The 20,287-nt window shown below is 63.0% G+C and overlaps 2 protein-coding genes across 3 annotated transcripts in view; one reads left to right on the forward strand and one right to left on the reverse strand.

Moving 5' to 3' along the window:
• Nucleotides 1-1,884, forward strand: part of BUB1 (BUB1 mitotic checkpoint serine/threonine kinase) — a 52,857-nt gene extending 50,973 nt beyond the window's left edge. For both annotated transcript variants that reach the window (XM_071208703.1, XM_071208702.1), the window contains exons 24-25: nucleotides 275-381; nucleotides 1,569-1,884. In XM_071208703.1, coding sequence (XP_071064804.1) covers nucleotides 275-381; nucleotides 1,569-1,764 — 303 coding nt within the window. In that variant the 3' untranslated portion in view covers nucleotides 1,765-1,884. The remainder of the gene's footprint in view (nucleotides 1-274; nucleotides 382-1,568) is intronic.
• Nucleotides 1,885-6,820: 4,936 nt separating this feature from the next.
• LOC101443231 (two pore channel protein 2-like) overlaps nucleotides 6,821-20,287 on the reverse strand; it is a 36,994-nt gene continuing 23,527 nt past the window's right edge. Inside the window, exons 11-19 of the mRNA XM_058278082.2 lie at nucleotides 14,127-14,312; nucleotides 13,820-13,884; nucleotides 13,231-13,318; nucleotides 12,507-12,576; nucleotides 10,103-10,322; nucleotides 9,913-10,003; nucleotides 8,315-8,428; nucleotides 7,889-7,980; nucleotides 6,821-7,403 (exon numbers count right to left, since the gene is read on the reverse strand). Of these exons, the coding sequence (XP_058134065.1) occupies nucleotides 7,258-7,403; nucleotides 7,889-7,980; nucleotides 8,315-8,428; nucleotides 9,913-10,003; nucleotides 10,103-10,322; nucleotides 12,507-12,576; nucleotides 13,231-13,318; nucleotides 13,820-13,884; nucleotides 14,127-14,312 (1,072 nt within the window). The 3' untranslated portion in view covers nucleotides 6,821-7,257. The remainder of the gene's footprint in view (nucleotides 7,404-7,888; nucleotides 7,981-8,314; nucleotides 8,429-9,912; nucleotides 10,004-10,102; nucleotides 10,323-12,506; nucleotides 12,577-13,230; nucleotides 13,319-13,819; nucleotides 13,885-14,126; nucleotides 14,313-20,287) is intronic.

The following is a 20,287-nucleotide window of genomic DNA, read 5'->3' on the forward strand; positions in this document are numbered from 1 at the left end:
GGGGAAACACTGGGGGGCAGTTATCTCTAGTGCGGCGGCGCCTCCACGACATCTTGGACCTCGTGAAGTGGGTGGAGAGGGGGGGCGGGTGCCGTCCGCCATGACCTCGTCACAGTGAGGCCCTGGAGAGCAGAGCGAGAGGGAGGCCTGAGCCCAGGCGGTGGTCAGCAGGCCGTGGCCACGGGGGCCCCACACCCCTCGCTGAAGTCCCGTGGCTTTCGGCTCGCCACCTGAGCTGGGGCTGGGTGTGCGCACACGCCTCCGTCCTTCCCAGGTCGACTACTTTGGCGTGGCCGCGACCGTCCACTGCATGCTCTTCGGCACGTACATGAAAGTGAGGCAGGAAGGCGGGCTCTGGAAGCCGGACGGCCACTTCAGAAGGTGGGTCTCGGCGCCAGCGAGGGGCTCCCAGGAGGAGCGCGGCTCCCCCGCTGCTCCGGGCCACAGGTTACGGGGCAGCTGCAGGCCCTGGCAGGGGCGCGGCCCAGGCCCCGCTTCTCACCGGTGACACTGGGGACAACGCCCTTGGCCCCGGGCCCCCTCACCCCGAATCGCAGCGCCTCGGCCTCTGCAAGCGGAGGACCACCAGCCCCGCTTCCCTCAGATGGTTCTAGAAGCTTTGTGACTGCAGGGTGGAGGCAGGCAGCCCTTGGCCCTTCTCCCCTCTAAAGCCGCAGTGAAAATCCGCCACGGGGCGAGCGCTGTACCGTCGACGCGAGTCTCTAGCGACGCGGGGGCCAGGCTGTGCTGATGTTTGGTTTAAGCTGAGGATTTGCCACGTGGGTGTTGACCACAGTATTTGGACTTTTTTTAAACTTTTTTTGAGACAGAAAGCACAGAAGTACATCTGCCTAAGTGTGCAGCCTGGTGGGTTTTGCACATGTTTATACCTTCTCCAAGTAATTTAAACTGGGATCCCCCACCTACCCCAAAAGCACCAGGAGCCAGGAGCACTTTCTAAACGTAGGTGCTGCTCACAGATGGGCAGGCTCGGGCCCTGGGGGGCGGCCAGTGGCCTTGCTGTGGCCCGCCCGGGAGGGGACGCCAGCCCGGCCTCGTTTCGCCCCACACGCCCAGTCTCTGGCCATGTCTGTTGTTCACTGGGCTCCCCCCGGGTCTGTCGACAGGCCCCAGGGGAGGGGGCCACGTCTGTCTGGAGCCCGCGCTCACGAGGCCGGCCTTGCCCTGTGGCCCGGCCCCCGTCCGCCCATGTTGGCCGTTAGGCATCCCCGGGCGGCGCTCTCCTGGGCTGCCCCGCCTGGCCCCGGCCACCCTCGGCTGAGGCCAGGCAGCCGGTCGGCCTGCCAGGTGTGCAGGGCAGCCAGGGCAGGTCCGGCCTCTGAAAGCAAGGGAGGCAGCCAGTCTCCCCACTGAAGGCCTCACCTGCATAACAAGGCTGAGCCGGCATTAACGGGGCCTTCGCCTCAGCGGTTACAGGGGCTCAGCATTTCCACTTGTTCTGTGGCACCTGCAGGTGCTTTTAGACGAGGACCACCTGCGGTCAGCGGGGTGGGTGGCCCTGCCGGCCAGGAGGCGCGTTAACCGCCGTTTGCCCCTTGTCTCTCCAGGCTTCCTCATCTGGAGATGTGGAGTGAATTTTTTCACGTCATGTTGAACATACCAGACTGTCATCATCTTCCGTCTTTGGATTTTTTAAGGCAAAATCTTAAGAGAACATTTCAACAGCATTATGCCAGCAAGATCAGGTCCCTGCGCAACAGGCTGATCGTGCTGCTCCTGGAGTACAAGCGCTCCCGGAAGTGACGGGCGTGGGCACACAGCGACCGCCCTGTCGGGGCCCTGCCCTGCGGGCCTCATGCTGTCTGTGTTTACTGTCGGTGTAAATAGCTGTTGAAAATAAAGTTCACACAACACGTCCCATCAGCTTAGTTGCTGTGAGTATTTTGACAAAACATCCGGTACGACAGGTGCCTGGGAAGGCTGCCTTGGGGTGTGAGCGCCCCCAGAAGCCAGCTAAACCCCGGCCTGGCTACTGTGAACCTACAAGAAGACCAGAAGGGCCAAGATGGTTCTTTTCCAAATGTGACTGTCTGTAAAGCACACAAGGCTTCCAGGGTTTCGGAGTCCAGCTTGGCTGCCCTTTACCCTCCCGCCCTGCCCAGGCGAAACATCACAGACCCAACGGCCAGCCTCTTCATTTTTTACAAAACCATTCAAAGGAAAAGCTCAGATCTTGGAAATGGTCTTTATAAATAGGCTCTAAAAATATAGCAGCCAACTTAGCATTTCTTGATTGTTATTGTTTGTTGGCGTTTGGTTTTCCCTAAGGAGGTGCCGGGGACGGCACCCAGGACCTCGTACTTGGGAAGCAGGCGCTCAACCCGCGCTCCGCCTGCTCCCAGCAGCTACTGATTCTTCAGGCTGGAGGGTCCTGTCCTGAACGACCTACCTCCCCTCCTTCCTTCCTTCCTTAGCATTATAATGACAACAAAGAGGACACAAAGTCCAAGAGCAGAGCCGATTCCTTCTTCCTGCTTTTACTCCCACCCACCATGTCCCCACCTGTTGTGAATCCTTCCAAAAATGACTCCAGGCACATTTTCCTAGGTTATATTTTTCACACAACTAGCATATTTCTGCATCTTGCTCTTTTTCACTTAATATGTACTGGAGAAAGTAACAGTATGCAATGGCCTCACTCTTTTAAACAGCTGTGTAATATTTGAGGAAGTCAAGAAAAATTCTTTTAATAGCACTGAAAGACCCTAATAGCTAGGAATAAATTTAACCAAGGATGTGAAGGACTTATACATAGAAAACTACAAAACCTAAGTAAGTGGAAGGACATTCCACAGTCATGATTTGAAAGACTAAATATTTTCAGTGTCAATTCTACCCAAAGTGGTATACAGATTCAATACAATCCCATTTAAAATTCCAACAGCCTTCTCTGCAGAAACGGAGAAGTCAATTATCCAAGTTATATGGAAGGATGGGGCCCCAAATAGCCAAAGCCATGTCGAAAAAGTTGGAGGACTTCACTTCCCAATCTTAAAACTAACTATAAAGCCACAGGAATCAAAATGACATGGTAGGGAAGCGGCTGTGCTCAATCAGCTGGGCTCCCGTCTACCATATGGGAGGTCCTGGGTTCGTGTCCCAGGGCCTCCTTGTGAAGGCAGGCTCCTGGCAGGATGCAGAATGCTGCCTGGCCAGCAAGTGCTGCAGAGAGCTGACTCAGCAAAAAGGGAGACAAGCAAAAAATGCGGAAGAATGCACAGTGAATGGACTCACTGCAGACAGCAAGCAAGCTGCAAAGGGGGGGAGATAAAGAAAATGACTGGCACAAGGATACACACAGACCAATGGAATCCAAAGTTCACAATAAACCCTCACATCTATGGCCAATTGACCTGACACAGTGTCAAGTCCACTCAATGAGTAAAGAATAGTCTCTTGAACAAATGGTACTGGGAAAGCTATATCCACATGCAAAGACAAGACAAATCCCTACCTCACACTACGTAAAAGAGCTAATTAAAATGGGATCAAAGACCTAAACATAAGAACCAAGACTAAAATTCCTAAAAGAAAACATGGAAGCCTCTTTTGTTAGGCAAGGGCTCCTTAAACTTTACACCAAGTAACAAAAGAAAAAATTAATGGTACATTATCAAGATAGAAAGCATTTTGTACACAGGACTTCATGAAAGTAAAAAAAAAAATTGGAAACCATTTATGTGATGAGGGTTTAACATCCAGAATTTATAAAGAAACCCTAAAACCCAATAACAAATGACGTGATTAGAAAATGAGCAAAAAACTTAGACATTTCCCCAAGGATACAAATGGCCAAGAAGCACTTGAGAAGATGCTCAACATTATTAGCCATTAGGGAAATGCAAATCAAAACTACAATGAGGAGGCGGCGGACTTGGCCCAGTGGTTAGGGCGTCCGTCTACCACATGGGAGGTCCGCGGTTCAAACCCCGGGCCTCCTTGACCCGTGTGGAGCTGGCCCATGCGCAGTGCTGATGCACGCAAGGAGTGCCCTGACACGCAGGGGTGTCCCCGCATAGGGGATCTCCACGCTCAAGGAGTGCGCCCCGTAAGGAGAGCTGCCCAGTGGGAAAGAAAGTGCAGCCTGCCCAGGAATGGCGCCGCCCACACGGAGAGCTGACACAGCAAGATGACACAACAGAAAGAACACAGATTCCTGTGCCAGTGACAACAACAGAAGCAGACAAAGAAGATGCAGCAAATAGACACAGAGAACAGACAACTGGGGGCGGGGGGAGAGAAATAAATAAATAAATCTTTTTTTAAAAAAAACCCTACAATGAGGAGAGCAAATATGGCTCGAGCAGTTGAGCACCTGCTTCCCACATGGGAGTCCTGGGTTTGGTTCCCAGTGCTTCCTAAAAACAAAAAAACAAGGAAACAACTGAAATATCAACTCAGGGGAGCCGATGGAGCCCTGTGGTTGAGCACCAGCTTCCCACATATGAGGTCCTGGGTTCAATCCCTGGCCCCAGTATCAAAAAATAAAAAGTGAAACACAGTGAGGTACCATTTCCCACCCAGTAGAACAGCCACTATTAGGAGTGAAAATAACGAGTGTGGGACAGGAGGTGGAGAAAGGAACACTCATCACTGTGGAGGTCGCGGCGGTTCTTCAGGTGGTTCTACAGAGCTACCGTCTGACCCGGCAGTCCCACTTTTGGGGCTAAAAGCTGGGACTCGGGCAGATGTTTGCACATCGATGTCCACAGCAGCGTTACTCACAATTGCCAAGTGCCGGCGGCAGCCTAAGCGCCCATCAACTGATGAAAGGACAAATGAAACATGCGGTCCACGCAGTGGCTGGTCTTCAGCCGTGAAGAGCCACGACGTCCTGATACAAGGGTCAACGCAGAGACTTGACGATGTCCTGGGGAGGGAAGCCAGCCGGACACAAGGACGAGTGCTGCGTGATCTCACTGATTGGGGATCTTAGCGTGAGCAGACGCAGGCTGCCGGGTGGGTGGGCAGCGCTGGCCATGGGGGCGTCGGGGGTGGGTGGAGGGTGAGCAGCTCTGACTCCTCCCCCAGATGCTGCGCCGTGGGCGGGGCGCCCCCTGGTGGCTGCCAGGCGGCGGTGCCCGTGGAGCAGTGCTCACAGGTGGGAGTTACCTGTCGGGGCCCACTCCACTGCCGTCCACTAGCGAGCACCTGGAGCAACATGGAGGCCCAGGGACGGCAGCTCAAACAGGTCACGGAGACAGGAGCCGTGGACCCCTGGGCAGCCGCATCCGACGGTATTTACGTAATGCAGAAACAGGCCACACGGGGCAGTGCTGGAAGCGGTCAAAGCAGGTGGCTGAACATGAAAATGTTCATGGTCCCACGTTTAGGATAAAAACCGCAGTCACGTACTGGACATGGGATGCGGCGGCTTGCTCGGTCGGTAGAGGTGGGGTCTGGCTGCGGACGAGGGGTCGGTCCAGCTCTGGACGAGGGGTCGGTCCTGCTTGGGACGAGGGGTCGGTCCCACTTGGGACGAGGGGTCGGTCCGGCAGCAGACGAGGGGTCGGTCTCACAGGGGTTGCGCGGTTCGGCTGACGGGGTCGCCCGGCGAAGCCGGCGACGAAGGGGTCGCCCGGAGAAGCAGGCGACGAACTGGGGACAAGGGAGGCCAGGCCCTTGTTGGGGGCTCTCAGGACTGGAGGGCGCACGGCAGAAGAACTACCGCAGAGACAAGGTAAACACGCAAGTCCACTTTATTGAGGGAGAGGCAACAGTTTTATAGGGGCTGGGGAAGGCTGATTGGTCGAAGCCACGCCCTGTTCTGATTGGTTGCCGGCAAAAGGTCAGTGGGCGGTACTGGACGGGGGAGGGGTGGTGGTTAGGGATTGGCTGTCGCTGTTGCTGGGGGAAGGGGCAGGGTTTAGGGATTGGTGGCTGCTGTTGCTGGGGTGGAGGGCAGACTGGATTTTTCCGCCCACGCCTGGCTGTTGCTGCTGTCGGGGGGAGGGAAAAGGGCAGACTGGATTTTTCCGCCCTGCGTCTGCGCAGGGAGAAAGAAGAAGGGTGCCGCCCCACAGGCATCGTGTGGCGCCATCCGGGAGGAGGGGCGGCCGCGGAAGCATGGCTGCCGAGAAGGGGAGACCCAAGGGCACTCTGCGCCCATGCCGAGCTCCCTTCAGGGGTGGCGGTGAGTCCGACCAGCCACCCTATTATGGGGGCAGCGGCTTGGCCTGCCGCGGCTGCTCCCCCGCCAGGCCAGCAAACCACACTTCAGCCCGAGGGGTGACCACAACGGGAGGCCTGTAACCGCAGACGGATGAACCACAACAGACCACCCTGGCGGGCGTCGCTGCGGGTGGGACGAGCAGGGAGGAGCGGGACGAAGCGCCTCCTCTGACCGCTGCAGCTGGGTTGAATTTTGACAATGACTGTGCATGTCCCCCTAATTAAAAAGGAGACGGCCGCGAGTATGAATGAAGACACTAAGCTGCGGCTCAGTACCCAGTGTGGCCACAGCAGGCACCCGCACAGCAGGACGGCGGTCAGCAAGAGCCCCCGGGCCCCTCGGGTCACTCCAACCCAAGGTAGCGATGCCGAAGAGCGGGGCGCTTTGCACCCCAAAGAGCCCTGCCCGTGCAGGGGGCACATCGGGGGGTGCGTCGGGGGCGGGGCTCTGCTACCAGGCCCATGGGCCCGGGAAACGGCGTCCCCAGCAAGCCCTCCTCGGTCACCACCCGGACACAGCCAGAGGCCCCCGGCCCCGAGGGAAGGTCCCCGACTGCAGGGCTTTGGGGGCCCGTGCAGAAGAACGAAGGGCTGCACACCGATGCCTCTGGAAAGAATTAGGTTTGGGCAAAATACAACGTACTTTTATTTTCACATTTCTTGACTTTCAATTAGCAGTGCATTTAAGAGCCGCGGTTCCAGCAGAGCTCCTGTGGCACACCTGGCTGCCCAGGATTCGCCCGTGGGACGCTGAGACAGGTAGGTAGACAGGAGAGCCGAGTTCCAGGGAAAAGAGATGGAGAAGCTGCAGCACCCGCAGAAAAGCCCTGCGCGCCCACGCGCCCTCGGCGAGCTCCTCCTTCCTCCCGGGATCAGAGCTGAGGAGGCTGCGGTGGGCACACCTGCCCCGGCGGGCACACCTGCCCCGGCGGGCACACCTCCCCCAGTGGGCACGCCTGCCCCAGCCTCGGGACAGGGAGCGCGGAAGCAGCGCAGGCTGGAGCAGCGCGCTGCAGGCAGGCTCGGCAGCTTGGCTGGTTTCGGGGCGCGCTGTGCTGCTCAACATCACGCGCCCTCTTCGTAACTGGGGTTCTGCAGGTACATGTCACTGGGCGAGCCACTCAGAATCTCATCCAAGGTCGGGCCCTCGTCGTCTGGAGCGATTTCAGACTCAAACATCCGCTGCAGCAGCGTGTCCACGGTCCTGTACTCTGGGGGCCAAGGCGGGGCGTCACCCTCCTCCTGGCAGCCCCCAGCTCCCGCGCCCTCGGGCTGAGGCCCAGCAGGGTCCTCCCGGAAGGCCCACTGAGGGTGCTCGGCCACAGCCCAGAGCTCGGGCCGTGGGTCTCCCCGGGGCCCCCGCCTTGTGGAGGGTGAACCAAACACCGTCACTGATGGAGTCGTCGCCCCTCGAAGACGTGGGGTCTCCCCCGTGGGCCGAGTCCCCCTGAAGGGGAGCCGAGAGCTGCAGCCGGGCCAGAAGGGGCAGCCAGCGGGAGCCGAGCGGAGGAGGCCGGGCCTGAGGCCGGGGGCTAGGGGTCAGGAGACCGGGGGCCAGGAGGCAGCGGCTCGTGAGGGCACGGGCCAACACGGGGCCGGGCTTCCTGGGCGGCGGGAGCCCTGCGGGCAGGTGTGCACTGGCCTCGGGCGCGGGGCAGGCCGGCCAGGCCAGCGCCTGTGCCGGGTGGACACTCACTCTTGGAGGCGATTCTGAAGTAGAGCCCTTGCAAGGCCGTCTTGTCGCTCCCGTCCCCAGCGTCACCGCCAGGCAGCCCCTCCACATCGGCCCTTCAGGAGTGAGTGAGCGGGGGTCCCTCAGCCCGCCACACCCTGGCACCTCGAGGGGCCCCTGCCGCAGCGCAGGGAGCGGGGGTCTGCGGGCACTGACGGGCAACCACGGGTGCTGACGGCTGACCACGGGCGCTGACGGGGCGTCCACGGGCACTGATGGGGCGACCACGGGCGCTGATGGGGTGACCACGGGCACTGATGGGGTGACCACGGGCGCTGATGGGGTGACCACGGGTGCTGACGGGGCAAGGACCAGCACTGACGGGCGACCACGGGCACTGACGGGGCAGCCACGCTGGCCCTTCCCAGCTGGGCCCGGCAGGACACTCACTCCGGGATGCCCACGCCCAGCTCCTGGATCTTCTTCTCGATGGCCGTCTCCACCTCGCTCTTCTCCAGCGAATACGCCACGAAGAACACCTCCAGGATGACGGCCGTGAAGATGCTGGAGGGGGCGGGAGCGTCAGGGCGCCAGCAGCGCTGCCCCACGCCGCTGTCCCCGAGCACCCCGGCCGGGCACGTGGCCCTGGGCCCCAGGCTCCCCCAGGCTGCTGGACAGCGACTCCGGGGGCCGGACCTGGCTGCGGGCACGACGGTGGGGGCCTCGGGGCCAGAAGGTGTGGGCAGGCACGGGAGGGGCCGAGGGGCCCCCCAGACCCCCACCCCGGGAAGCCCCGCCTGGGCCCCAGTGAAGCGCGCCGAGGCCAGGCTGGGGCTGCCTGCCCAGCGCCCCGCTCCATCCGCCCTGCGGGGGTCCGCCCGGTGCCCCACCCCGCCCCGCGCCATCCACCCCGCGAGTCCCAGTGCCCCGCTCACCCCGCGGGTCCCAGCACCCCACTCCATCCGCCCCGTGGGTCCCGCCCCGCGCCCCGTGGGTCCCAGCGCCCCGCTCCATCCGCCCCGTGGGTCCCGCCCCGCGCCCCGCTCGCCCCGCGCCAATGGGTCCCAGCGCCCTGCTCCATCCGCCCCGCGGGGGCCGCTGCTGCCGCGCCCCGGCGGGCCGCACCCCAGGTCGGTGAGCTTCCAGGCCCCGCCCGTGATGGCCCCGGCAGCCAGCGCCCCCTGCCCGGCCTCGGCGGCACCCTCCCCTGCTGCCCCAGCCCGTCCAACGCGGGGTCCCTTCCGGCGCCCTGGGGGGTGGCTTTCTTTGGTCCCATGGTCCGTCCAGGCCGGACTGGAGCGGCCGCAGCTTCCCCTCCCTCTTGGCCGGGACACACCTGGCGCCGACGGGGGGTGGGGTGGGCCGGGGTCACGGGCGCGGGGGCCCCGGGACGACGGACCCCAGGCCCAGAGAGGGACGCGGACGGTGAAACACCAACAGGAGAGGAACAGCGACGGAGGGGGCCGCGTGCGGGCGACTGAGGAGCAGGGCGCGGAATCCAGGACGCCCGGCGGGAGGGGGCCCGGGGGCGGGGCCCGGGGGGTGGGGTGGCGGCTTGGGGGGCGCGGCCCGGCTGCCCTCAGCCCGGTGCACAGCTCCCCGCGGGGAGGGCCGGGCAGACTATGCCGGCGCAGTCTACCAGGGGGCGCCTCCCCCACCTGAATCTACCAGGGGCGTGTCTCCACTCTACCTGGGGTTCACCTGGAGGCGCACTTCTGCTCTACCTGAGGAAGTGCTGAGGTCACAGCCAGACAGCCGGGGAACCGACACCCTTAGTTATGAGACCCGCAGCTGGACTCTTAAGCAAAGGCTGCGCGGTGATTGGGCGGGGGGGGGGGGGCCAGAGGGAATGGGGGTGATTGGATTCCTGGGGGGAGGCAGGAGCCCACCCAGGACCTCTGGTGCTGTCGGGCCCCACAGTGTGGGGGGCTGAGAGGACCGTCGCGGAGCGCCGTGGGAGGCTGGCACAGCGGGAGGGACACAAACGGGGTGACCCTGGTGGGCAGGTGCGGGGGCGCGTCAGCTAAGCGCGGCGGGAGCGGACTCACTTGACCACGAGGATGACGACCACGACGTGGACCACCACGAAGTACAGCATCGCCGCCGGGTGGGTCACCTGCGCAAAGCCTCCGGCCAGGAGTGCACAGCTAAGGAGCCAAAGCCCCGGGTGCCGCCACGCGAGCCCGCGCCCCGGCACGCGAGCCCGCGCCCGCCCGCCCCAGCGCCCGCCAAGGATATCGTGCCACTGGTTGACCACGGTGAGCTCCATCAGCACCACCAGCGCCGAGGCGAGGTCGTTGAAGTTGCTGGTGCAGTACCGGCTGCGCGCGAAGGCGGACCCGCTCAGGGCCGGGTTCCCGCACACCAGGGCCTCGGCGCGCGTGGCGTTGGGGCCGAGGAAGTGCACCCTGCCCTGGAAGAGCTCCATGCCCACGATGGCGAGCGCGTAGTAGACCACCTAGGAGGGCGCGTCACGCGAGCCGCACGGCACAGCGCAGAGGCGCGGCGGGTGCCCGCTCCCGCAGAGGCTGGCCAGCCCCTGCCCCCCGTGGGCGTGGCCCCGCCGTGGTGGCCCTCCGGAGGGGTTCTCGGTTAGAGGGAGGGGCCCCGCAGCAGGCACCCAGGACGCCTAGCTGGTGGGCGCCCGAGGAGACGCGGCAGAGACCGCCCCACGGGGGGCCGCAGCTGCGGGCCCCGGAAACCGCTCCCGGGCAGGGGCCCTGCAGGCAGGACGGCTGTGCTGCCCCTTCAGCGGAGCCGATGCTGCGGACCCCCGTCCTCTGTAAGCAGAGGGGAGTCAGACAGAGAAGAGGCCACGGGAGCAGCCGAAGCCGGAGTCGGGGGAACTAGAGCCCCGAGAGGCTGCCGAGCGCACCGCCACGGGATGGACATCACGGGCCCCGCAGCCGGCTCCAAGCGCCACCGTCTTCTGCGGAAAGCAGCGCCTCGATCCTGGACCCCTGGCCTCAGAACCGTGAGCCCGAGTTCCCAACGTTTACGCCAACCCACAGCACAGCGTGTGCGTGAGCAGCGGGGAAACACGACCCGACGACACCTGAGGGTGAACCGCACCTCGACTCCTGCTGCTCCGGGCGTCGGCCTGCGCTTGTGTCCTGGCAGCCCTGGCAGCCCAAGGCACGTCCTGCCCCGAGGCCGCCGGGCCACACTTGCCTAAGGCCCCCGGAGGGGCCACTACTTGTGTTCCCTCCACCGAAGACCAGGGGGCCGACCCCTCCAGGTCACGTCAGCCGGGCGGCCGCTCAGCTGGCCTGCGCAGAGGCCGGGGCTGCCCCACGGGCAGGAGAGCGCCAGCTGGACAACGGAGCGGCAGGACGCAGGGCCAGCGCTCTCAGGAAGCAATGGGCTCGTCGCCTGGTACTTTACACTAAAATAAACCCCAAAGGGAGCGAAGGGGAAACCATAAAACATGAAACCATAAACTGGAAAAAAAGTGAAAACACCTTACTAAGAATAACAAAACCCAGAAACTACAAAAGATTGACAAAGATGACTACATAAAAATGTAAAATTTTTATACAGCCAAAATCAAAACAAAAAGTCTTTGTCAACAAGGGACAGACAAGGGAAAATATTAATACCTGCTCCATATACAACTTAGCAAGTGCCTATTTCCATAAAAAGCAAAAGCTCCTACAAACTCTATCAAAAACAAAAGCGATGGAGCGGACGGAGGGACGGGCTGTGGAGTGAAGAGCACAGCTGGCAGGACGGGGAGATGCGTGGCCTCGCGGCAACGGGAGCAGCAGGACTCGGCGACCTAGGCCATGCGGGGGCGTGGAAGCGCTAGATAAGCCCCCACCACGGCGGGCGCCCCGAGCAGGGCTGCTGCCCGCCACCCGCCGCTGGGACTTGGGGGCACGGCCTGCTGGTCCAGCCGGAAGCTCGTTTTGACCTCACGGCCCAGGGGCTCCTCCGCGGGAACTGATCCTCCAGCCACAGCTGCCCAAACACAAAGCGCCACAGGAGCGGCCCCACAGGGGGCACCGCCAGGGCGGCCAGCGGGGGCCGCCGAGACGCGGCGTGGTGCTTCCCTGCGCGGTACACTGCCACGCAGCGACACGCGGACCCGCGTCCTCCCAGAACCCACACGCAACGTTATGTGGCCTGAGGCCGTGCAACAATGTGTTGCGTGCACCGCCACATGGCAAACGGGAAACGAGGCGCACAACGCGGGGGTCGGGGGTCCTGCGCACTCGGCAGGCAGCTCAGCGGGAACCCGAGGCCGGGCGGGAAGAGGGGGGCGGCAGGGGCTGTCTGCACCCCGGCCTTCGTAGGAACTGAACTTTTTATCATGGTAACAAAAGAGAAAGCCGAAGAGCCCGTGGCAGGGGCCCCCCATACCGCATGGAGTCACCGTGAAGCAGGTGGGGGCAGGTGTGTCCATGGGCAGCAGGGGGTGGGTGGGGGCAGGTGCGTCCAGGGGCAGCAGGGGGTGGACCGGGGCCCGAGCCCCCAGAGCCGCCTGCCCTGGCGCCTGCGGGGACCGTCCCCCTGAGCAGGAACGAGGCAGGCAGGGCTGCGAGTCGGGGATTTCGAGGAAAGGCGGCTGCCCCCGGGCCTCCCCCTGCTCCCGCCGCGGGCTGAGCCCCGAGACGCGCTCCCGCCTGGCGCGGCCGCTTACCAGGACCAGGCCACCGAAGGTCAGGGTCATGGGGCCGACGCTGAGCAGGGCGTTCACTATCACGCGGAACCTAGGAGAAGGGGCTCCGCTGGCGGCCCTCGGCACAGCCACCCCGGCCTGGCACCCAGGCCTGGGAACGGCCCCTGGGCTGGTGCAGCTGCCCGCGGAGCCGGACTCGCACCGCGTGGGGAGGTCCCCGGGGATGTTGGTGGCCCGGCCGGGGGCTTCTCTCCCCGACTTCGTCTCCACCCAAACCAGGCCTGTTCTGAAGCGGCCCTGGAGGCCAGTGCTGACCGCAGACACTTCTGGGGGAGACGCTGCCCTGTGTGCCCCGAAAGGAACCTGCCCCCCAAAATGCGCTCGGGCGTCAGCCTCTGGCTCTGCCTCCTCCCAGGTGTGCAGCACCTGGGAGCTCCTTGACCTCTCTGCGCCCACCCCGCTTCCCCGCAGCATCCGCCGCTGCCGCCGTCACTACTCTGGGCAGAACCACCAAGGACGCGGATGTGGCGATGTGGAGGAGGGGCCACAGGAGGAGGGGGCCACGGGAGGAGGGGGGCCACGGGAGGAGGGGGCCACGGGAGGAGGCCATGACGTGGCACGCCTCCCCGTCTTGATTCCCCACCACCCCGGGGCGCCCCAGCCTGCCAGGCGCCCGGCTGGGTCCGTCCTTCGGGCGTCCGTGGCACCGCGGGCGGGCAGCCCCGTGGTCTCATTCGGTGCTCACTTCTGGACGCTGACGACGACGCGCAGGAGCCGCAGCACCCTCAGCACCAGGACGACGTCCAGGATGGGCTGGCTGTCGTAGTTCCCGGCTGGAGGAGCACGCCACCGCTGAACGGCCTGTTTCCGCAGGGCCACGGGCTCACCGTGCGCCCCGTGAGCCTCCGGGCGGCCAGGCCAGGATGCGCAGCCCCCACCCTGGCTGGGCCCCCAGGCCACCACCATCCCCCAGCAGGGCGTGGCGCAGAAGCGCAGCCTTGCCCAGCCCAGCGGGGCCACAGGAAGCGGAGCCGACGTCGCCCGCTACAGGGAGCGGGTGGCAGGTGGAGCGGAGGACGGAGGAAGGCGAGGGGGACAGCACCAGCCAGAGCCCCCCGCCCGCACGCCTGGGACCTGGGGGCCACCAGGGCCCTGCTGGCGCAGAGCCACAGGACGCCCGCCAGGACACCTCCAACGCGGCTCGATCCGCGCTGCCCACCAGGCCCGGGCAGCTTGAGGGCGCCGCCCCCTCCCAAGGCCATGGAAGACCGCTGTCCAGCACAAGGAGCCCCAGGAAGACGCGGGAGAGCGCGCAGAACGGCCGGGGCACCGACCTGCCCGGATGGCGTCGTGGGCCACGGTGCCCACCAGGGCGGCGACGACGATCAGCGCGTCAAACCTGTGGCACAGAGCAGGGCCGCTGAGAACCCGCAGCCCGCCGCCAAGCAGGGCGTCGGACCCAGTGCCGGGGGCAGGCAAGGCCGGGGGCCGCCACGGAGCCACGTCAGCTCGCAGCAGCACGTGCGGCGCGCACAGCGGTGGCTTCCGAGGCCAGGGGGCCCCCGCCCCCAACCCATCGTAAAACACCCGAGTCCAGGAGCAGAGCTCAGAGGGCGCCCGGCGCTGGGCGGAGAGACTGACCAGTTCCAGAACTGCGTCCTTCCAAAGTAGGCGCGGGGCTCGTAGGTGTAGAGCTTCAGGAGGATCTCGAGAACATAGAGCGACAGGAAGAGCCACTCCGCGCGCGACACCACGACGCTCTTCTCCTCCAGGGCGATGAGCACGGCGTTAGCCAGGACGACGGCGTCGCAGGCCCAGACGAAGACCCTGCACCGAGGGCGGAGGCCCGTCCCCACGGGCCACGGGACAGGGCCACGGGCCTCTCCACATGGCCACGTCGGCCCCCGGCAGCACCGCGGCTGCAGGAGCCGCCCTCCCCAAGCCACACGCCCACATGCACACGCGCTCACGCTCACGCACATGCTCTCGTGCACATGCTCCTGTTCACACAGGCAATCACACGCACTCACGCTCACGTGCAGGTGCTCTTGCTCACGCATGCTCACATGCTCACGCATGCACATACACACGCGTGTTCTCACGCACACACACGCACACTCGCTCCCAGTCCACCACGGGTCCAGCCCGGCAGGCCCTGAGGCCCGCCTGCCTCCCGCCGACGCTGGCACAGCCTGTGCCCACGGAGGAAAGGAAGGAAGGCCAGGCTCCCCACGGCTCGGTTTACCTGCCACCAGGTGGGGCCCCCAGGAGGGTGGGGTCAGCCCACGTCGCCACACCTGCGCAGCCTGCCCCGGGAACTAGCGCCTTTCCCTCAAAAGCCTCCAACGACCCCCCCTCCTGGCATTCTCCGCCCCCGAGGCCCGGCGCCGCCTCCTTCCGCTCCCAGTTTGGGGTGGCCGTGGGGGACGCGGCGGCCGGCGTCACTCGACTTCTCGGCTCCGTGTGGCACAGGGCCTCCTGCCCTTCGCTCCAGCGGGTCCCGGGTGCCCCTCCGGGCGCGCGGAGAAGGCCCACCCCGTGACCTCGGTGCGGCAAGGCCATCGGTGCTACCAGGAGGGCCCCCGTGCCTCGCGCCTTAGCCGGCACCACGCGTGGCCGCTGGAGGTACGGCCCGTGCCACGGGCCGAGGCGCCCTCCAGGGCTTTCTAAGACAAAGCCCGAGGTCAGCCCAGCCGGGGAGGTGGCGATCAGGGTGCTCAGGCCACAGAAGTGAAAAATAGAATCTCAAACCAGGAGGGACGAGTTAGCATCAAATTACCAAATATACAGCAGGTCCATCAAGCAGCCCGCGAAGGGAACGGCCGTTCCCCCGGAGGCCGTGCTGAGGACGAGCGGGTGAGCTCGTGTGGAGACCGGAAATCGGGCCTCCCAGAACCTGCACTCGCCTCCCTGGCCACGTTCCAGACACGAGAACACGTGCGTTCTTCCCGCGCTGACTCGCTGGCCCGCAGTGCCGGGTTCCACCCCGACTCCCGCGGCCTCGGGGGCCGGGCGCTCCGTGGCGCAGGCGGGCTCGGCCCCGGCTCGGGACGCAGGTCCAGCCTGCGGCTGGTCAGCGTCCCAGGACATGGCGCAGAGGGGAGCCCGGTCGACCCGGCCGTCTCCTCGCCCCGCGGGTAAACCAAAAGCGCCAAGCAGCCGGCCGCCAGCGGCGACGACAGGGCGCGTGCCACCCCCGGCCCCGAGGCTCCCGGCGGCTCTGGGGGCCCAGCTCGCCCCACTTGCCTGTGCCGGACCACCGCGTGGACGAAGCGGCTGGCCGGGGCGCCGTACACGCGCGGCACCCACGCCTCCAGGGGGTGCGTCCTGGCGCTGATGGCGACCACGCGGATGTTGAGGAGGTCGGGCAGGCGCAGGAAGTTGGTTTTGTCTGCAACGCACAAACAACCCCCAAATCCACGGCCCCTGTGACCGGCGCCCCGAGGCTGGCGTGGCGCCCGCCCCACTCCCAGCTCTGCACGGCGCGGGCGACGAGCCGAGGCCCCCACAGGCCCCCAGCATGGCAGGGCAGCCCAGAGCCCCCCGGCCTCAGCCCTGAGCCGCCCGTCAGCACCCGGGCCCGAGCATGGCGGCTGGCAGGCGCGCGTGGCCCTGCGGCGTGGCTGTCTCCAGGCTTGGGGGCCTCGCCCACTGTCCTTCGGGCTGGTGTGCTAGCCACACCCTCCCGAGCCCCCACCCTGTGTGCCCTTCTCGGAACGTGCGCAGACCCCACAGCTTCCCCGAGGGGTTTCCTCTCCACCCAGGAGTGCAGCAGGTGCTTCTCGCCTGACCGACGGACCCTGCTCTCCCCAGGGGGCCAGCCCCTGCCCTCCCCGCGGCCCCTGCTCCCCCCCCCCCCCCGCCCCTGCCCTCCCCGCGGCCCTTGTTCTCCCCCCCGGCCCCTGCCCTCCCCGCGGCCCCTGCTTTCCCCCTGGCCCCCGCTCTCCGCCCCCACCCGTTGGGTGGGATCTGACTGCGCGTCAGCCGGGCCGCTTCCCACGCCTGTTAATGCTCGAACTTCCCGCAGCCCCTACGACTTGAAATGCACATCAATGATGACACCAGGACGGGCCAAGAGGGCTGCTACTTCTCTGAGAGCTAAGCCGAACGTTCTGGCAACTCTAAAGGAAATGTTAAAATAAACGGCAGGTGCCAGTCAGGCCGCTAGGAAGCGGGGCCTGCCACGCGAGGCTTGCCCTCCTGGGGTCTGCTGAGCTTGGACGTGGCGGAGGCACATTCGCGTGGACGACTGAGTTAGGGCCACGTGGTTCTGCCCTCAGCGTGAATGTGCGTTTGGGGTTCGGATGGCCTGAGGCCGTTACCACGAGGTTGGAGTTTGGTGCTTCGTGAGGGGTTTGGGAGAGGAAAGCTGTAGGAGAAGAAAGCTCCAGAGGAGGCAGCCACCTGCCACGAGAACCAGCAGCTCCGGGACAGCTTCTCGTGAAGCTCCTCGTCTAACCGGGTCACAGTGACCACGAGGCAGCTCGGGGTCTGAAGGGAGACGGGGGTTCTCCCAAAACAAAGACGGCAAGGCAAAGGCCTTACACTGCAAGTGTGCTATCCTTAGGAAACCAAGCTGCCCAAACCAACAAAAACACTCACCAGGCTGGAAGGAAACAGGAATTTTAAGCTCAACAATCATTGTCTTTTCAAACACTATCAGAACAAACTCTTAGCTTGCACAAATGCATTCTACGTGCTAAAAAATTCAAGGGTTGACTGCCGCAGCACACGCCCGCCACATCAGACCCTAAATTATCACGTTGGTGATAAAGCCCAAAAGCATAAATTACATAAACACAATACTAATTTAAATAGTATTTTTAGATTCTAAATTTAAAGAAAATTAGATGGGAACCAAGGGATTCTAACTTTAATGTTCTTAGTATCCCTGCAAACTTTAACAAAGAATGAAAAATGTACATCAACAGTATGTCAGCAATTAGTTGCAAAAAGGCCATGGGGGGAGGTAGGGGGAAAAAGTAAGCCTAAATTATTTTCTGTGGTAAAAATGACACATTTTTAAAATAGGGGGAAGCGGACTTGGCCCAGTGGTTAGGGCATCTGTCTACCACATGGGAGGTCCGTGGTTCAAACCCCGGGCCTCCTTGACCCGTGTGGAGCTGGCCCATGCGCAGTGCTGATGCGCGCAAGGAGTGCCCTGCCATGCAGGGGTGTCCCCTGCGTAGGGGAGCCCCACGCACAAGGAGTGCGCCCCGTAAGGAGAGCCGCCCAGCGCTAAAGAAAGTGCAGCCTGCCCAGGAATGGCGCCGCACACACGGAGAGCTGACACAACAAGATGACGCAGCAAAAAGAAACACAGATTCCCATGCCGCTGATAAGGATAGAAGCGGTCACAGAAGAACACACAGTGAGTGGACACAGAGAGCAGACAACTTGGTGGGGGGGGAAGGGGAGAAGAAATAAATAAAAATAAATAAACCTTTTTAAAAAATAGGGTTAGAAAATAAAAGTCACAGGACTTTTAACTATGAATTACAACGTTATAAAATCACTTTACAAATTAAATACAAATAACTTTAAGATTTTCATCTGGGGAGCAGATGCTCAGTGGTTGAGCACCTGCTTCCCATGACAAGGTCCCTGGTACCTCCTTAAAAAGAAATTAATCCACATTTTATTTAACGTTCCCAATAAAGGAAAACGAATAAATTAAATCATTTTGTGACTTCAGAGTTTGAAGTGGGGCTTCATGTCTTTTTCCTGATTTTATTCCGTGTAAATACAAAAGACAAAGACTGCATTTAACTCAGGCAGGGCTTTCCCTGGAGAGGCTGTGCGGCTGCGCCGGGCCCTCTGCTCGCCGTGCTCTGCCCCCAGGCTCGGACCCGGCTGAGCGCAGCCGTCCCCCGGAACGCGGCTCTGGAGCCGTCGGGCTTTAACGCGTGACGGTGCAGAAAGGCCTTCGCGGGGGGGGGGGGGGGGGGGGGGGGGCCTGTAAACCGCACAGGACGTGAAAATCACACGGCCTGCAGGCGCCACCCAGCCCAGGCTGCGGCGTGCGGGGTCACGCTTCCGCGCAAATCCCTGTGGGGACAGCAAAGCCGCTGCACACGTGTCTCTGAACTCCACCTCGACTGTGGGACTTGGGGCTAGTGGACACCAAGGCCGGCAGCCAACGGCACGTGCTGACTTTGTCTCCTGGAGAAAGAAAACCCACGCCTGCGTGTACCCCGGCGAAAACGACATGTGGTACAAAGCTTGCCGTACAATGGGCTGGAGAACATTAATTTTGCTGAAAACGGCGTTCTCAAGCTTTACGTTAGGCCGTTGCTCGGCACACTGATGCGCACGACTGCGCGTCCACAGCACATCATGTTCACGTCACCAGGTAAAACCCAGGACGACCCGTCAGCGCCCCGGGAGGGGCCGGCTCTGCGTCCTGCGCAGCAGCAGCCCTCGGCTCTCACCGCTGCCCAGCGCCTGGAGGGACAGAGTCCTGTGCTGGGCTGCTGCCGGCGTGACCACGTTCCGTGGCACTTCCGGGGCCATGGCCACGCCTCGCCCTGGCTCACCTACCCCCGCCACCAGCCACTTGGAGAAGTCGCCGCCCAGGGGCAGAGCCCACGGGCAGAGCAGAGCAGCTGGGGCTTCCGTACTGTCTTCACGGGAACTGCCGCCCTCCCACCCACGCAGCCCGTGGGGAGACGCTTGCCCACGTGGCGCTGAGGAGACCCGGGGGCGTTTGGAGCACTCCGGGCCACGCACGCAGTCCTCCCGCCGTGGCGTGCGCCCACGTGGGCAAGCTGCCAGCACCGCTCACGCGGCTCACCTCTCGGGGAAACCCGTCACTTGTCAGAGTGACCGTGTGAAAAAGGAAGGCTGTTCCCCGAGCCTGGCCCCGGCAGTGCCCCTCTGGACACACACGAAGGCCGCACGGGGCGCCACGGCGGCTGACAGCAGGCCCCTGAAAGCCCCTTCCCGGTGCTGGCATCCTGCCTTGTCAAAGCAACCCGGGAATACGCTTCAGAGAAAAACCACGAAGAAAGCGCGCAAGGCCCCAGAGATTCACCAGCGTCGTCACCGTCCAGATCATCCAGAACAGCAGAAACCACACACCCTGTAGCAGTCTGATGTGGTTAGGAATTCCGAAAATAGATAACAGATTATATTTGTGATCTGGTCTGTACCTGGGCGTGATTGAGTCACAATTAAGGCTGTGATGGGGCCATGTCATTAGGGCATTGAGTCCCTGCCCCTTGGTGGGTGGGACTCACAGATAAAAGGCCTGGCCAAGGACAGAGTGGGCAGTTTTTGATACTACAGTTTGATGCTGAAGCTGGAGCCCCGGGGAAAGAGACAGAGCCCTTCACCTGACAGTCTACAGCTGACCTTGTGGAGAAAACAGAGGAGCTGAGCCCAGAGGAACCCAGGAAGCCTGAACCCCGCAGCCGTCGGCAGCCACCTTGCTCCAGCACGTGGAGATAGACTTCGGTGAGGGAAGTAACTTATGCTTTATGGCTGGTATCTGTAAGCTCCTACCCCACATACATACCCTTTATAAAAACCAACCCATTTCTAGTATTTTGCATCAGCGCCCCTTTCGCTGACTAATACAAACATCACAGGGGAATTCTCAAAAACCGAGGGGCCGGAGTTGGGGCACCTCTGGGCTGAAGGGCCGGGCTCAGCACCCCTGGTTCTTGGCAACCCAAGCCCCCACCCCTGTCCTCAGATGGGCGCGGCTGGCACCACTCGAAGGTGGTCCCGGGACCTGTGTCAGCCCAGGCAGTTGCCCGCCCTCCACGAAGTACAGAACGGGGAGGAATTTAATAGCCACT

This window comes from Dasypus novemcinctus, chromosome 17, assembly GCF_030445035.2.
Source record: "Dasypus novemcinctus isolate mDasNov1 chromosome 17, mDasNov1.1.hap2, whole genome shotgun sequence".
Taxonomy (NCBI): Eukaryota; Metazoa; Chordata; class Mammalia; order Cingulata; family Dasypodidae; genus Dasypus; species Dasypus novemcinctus.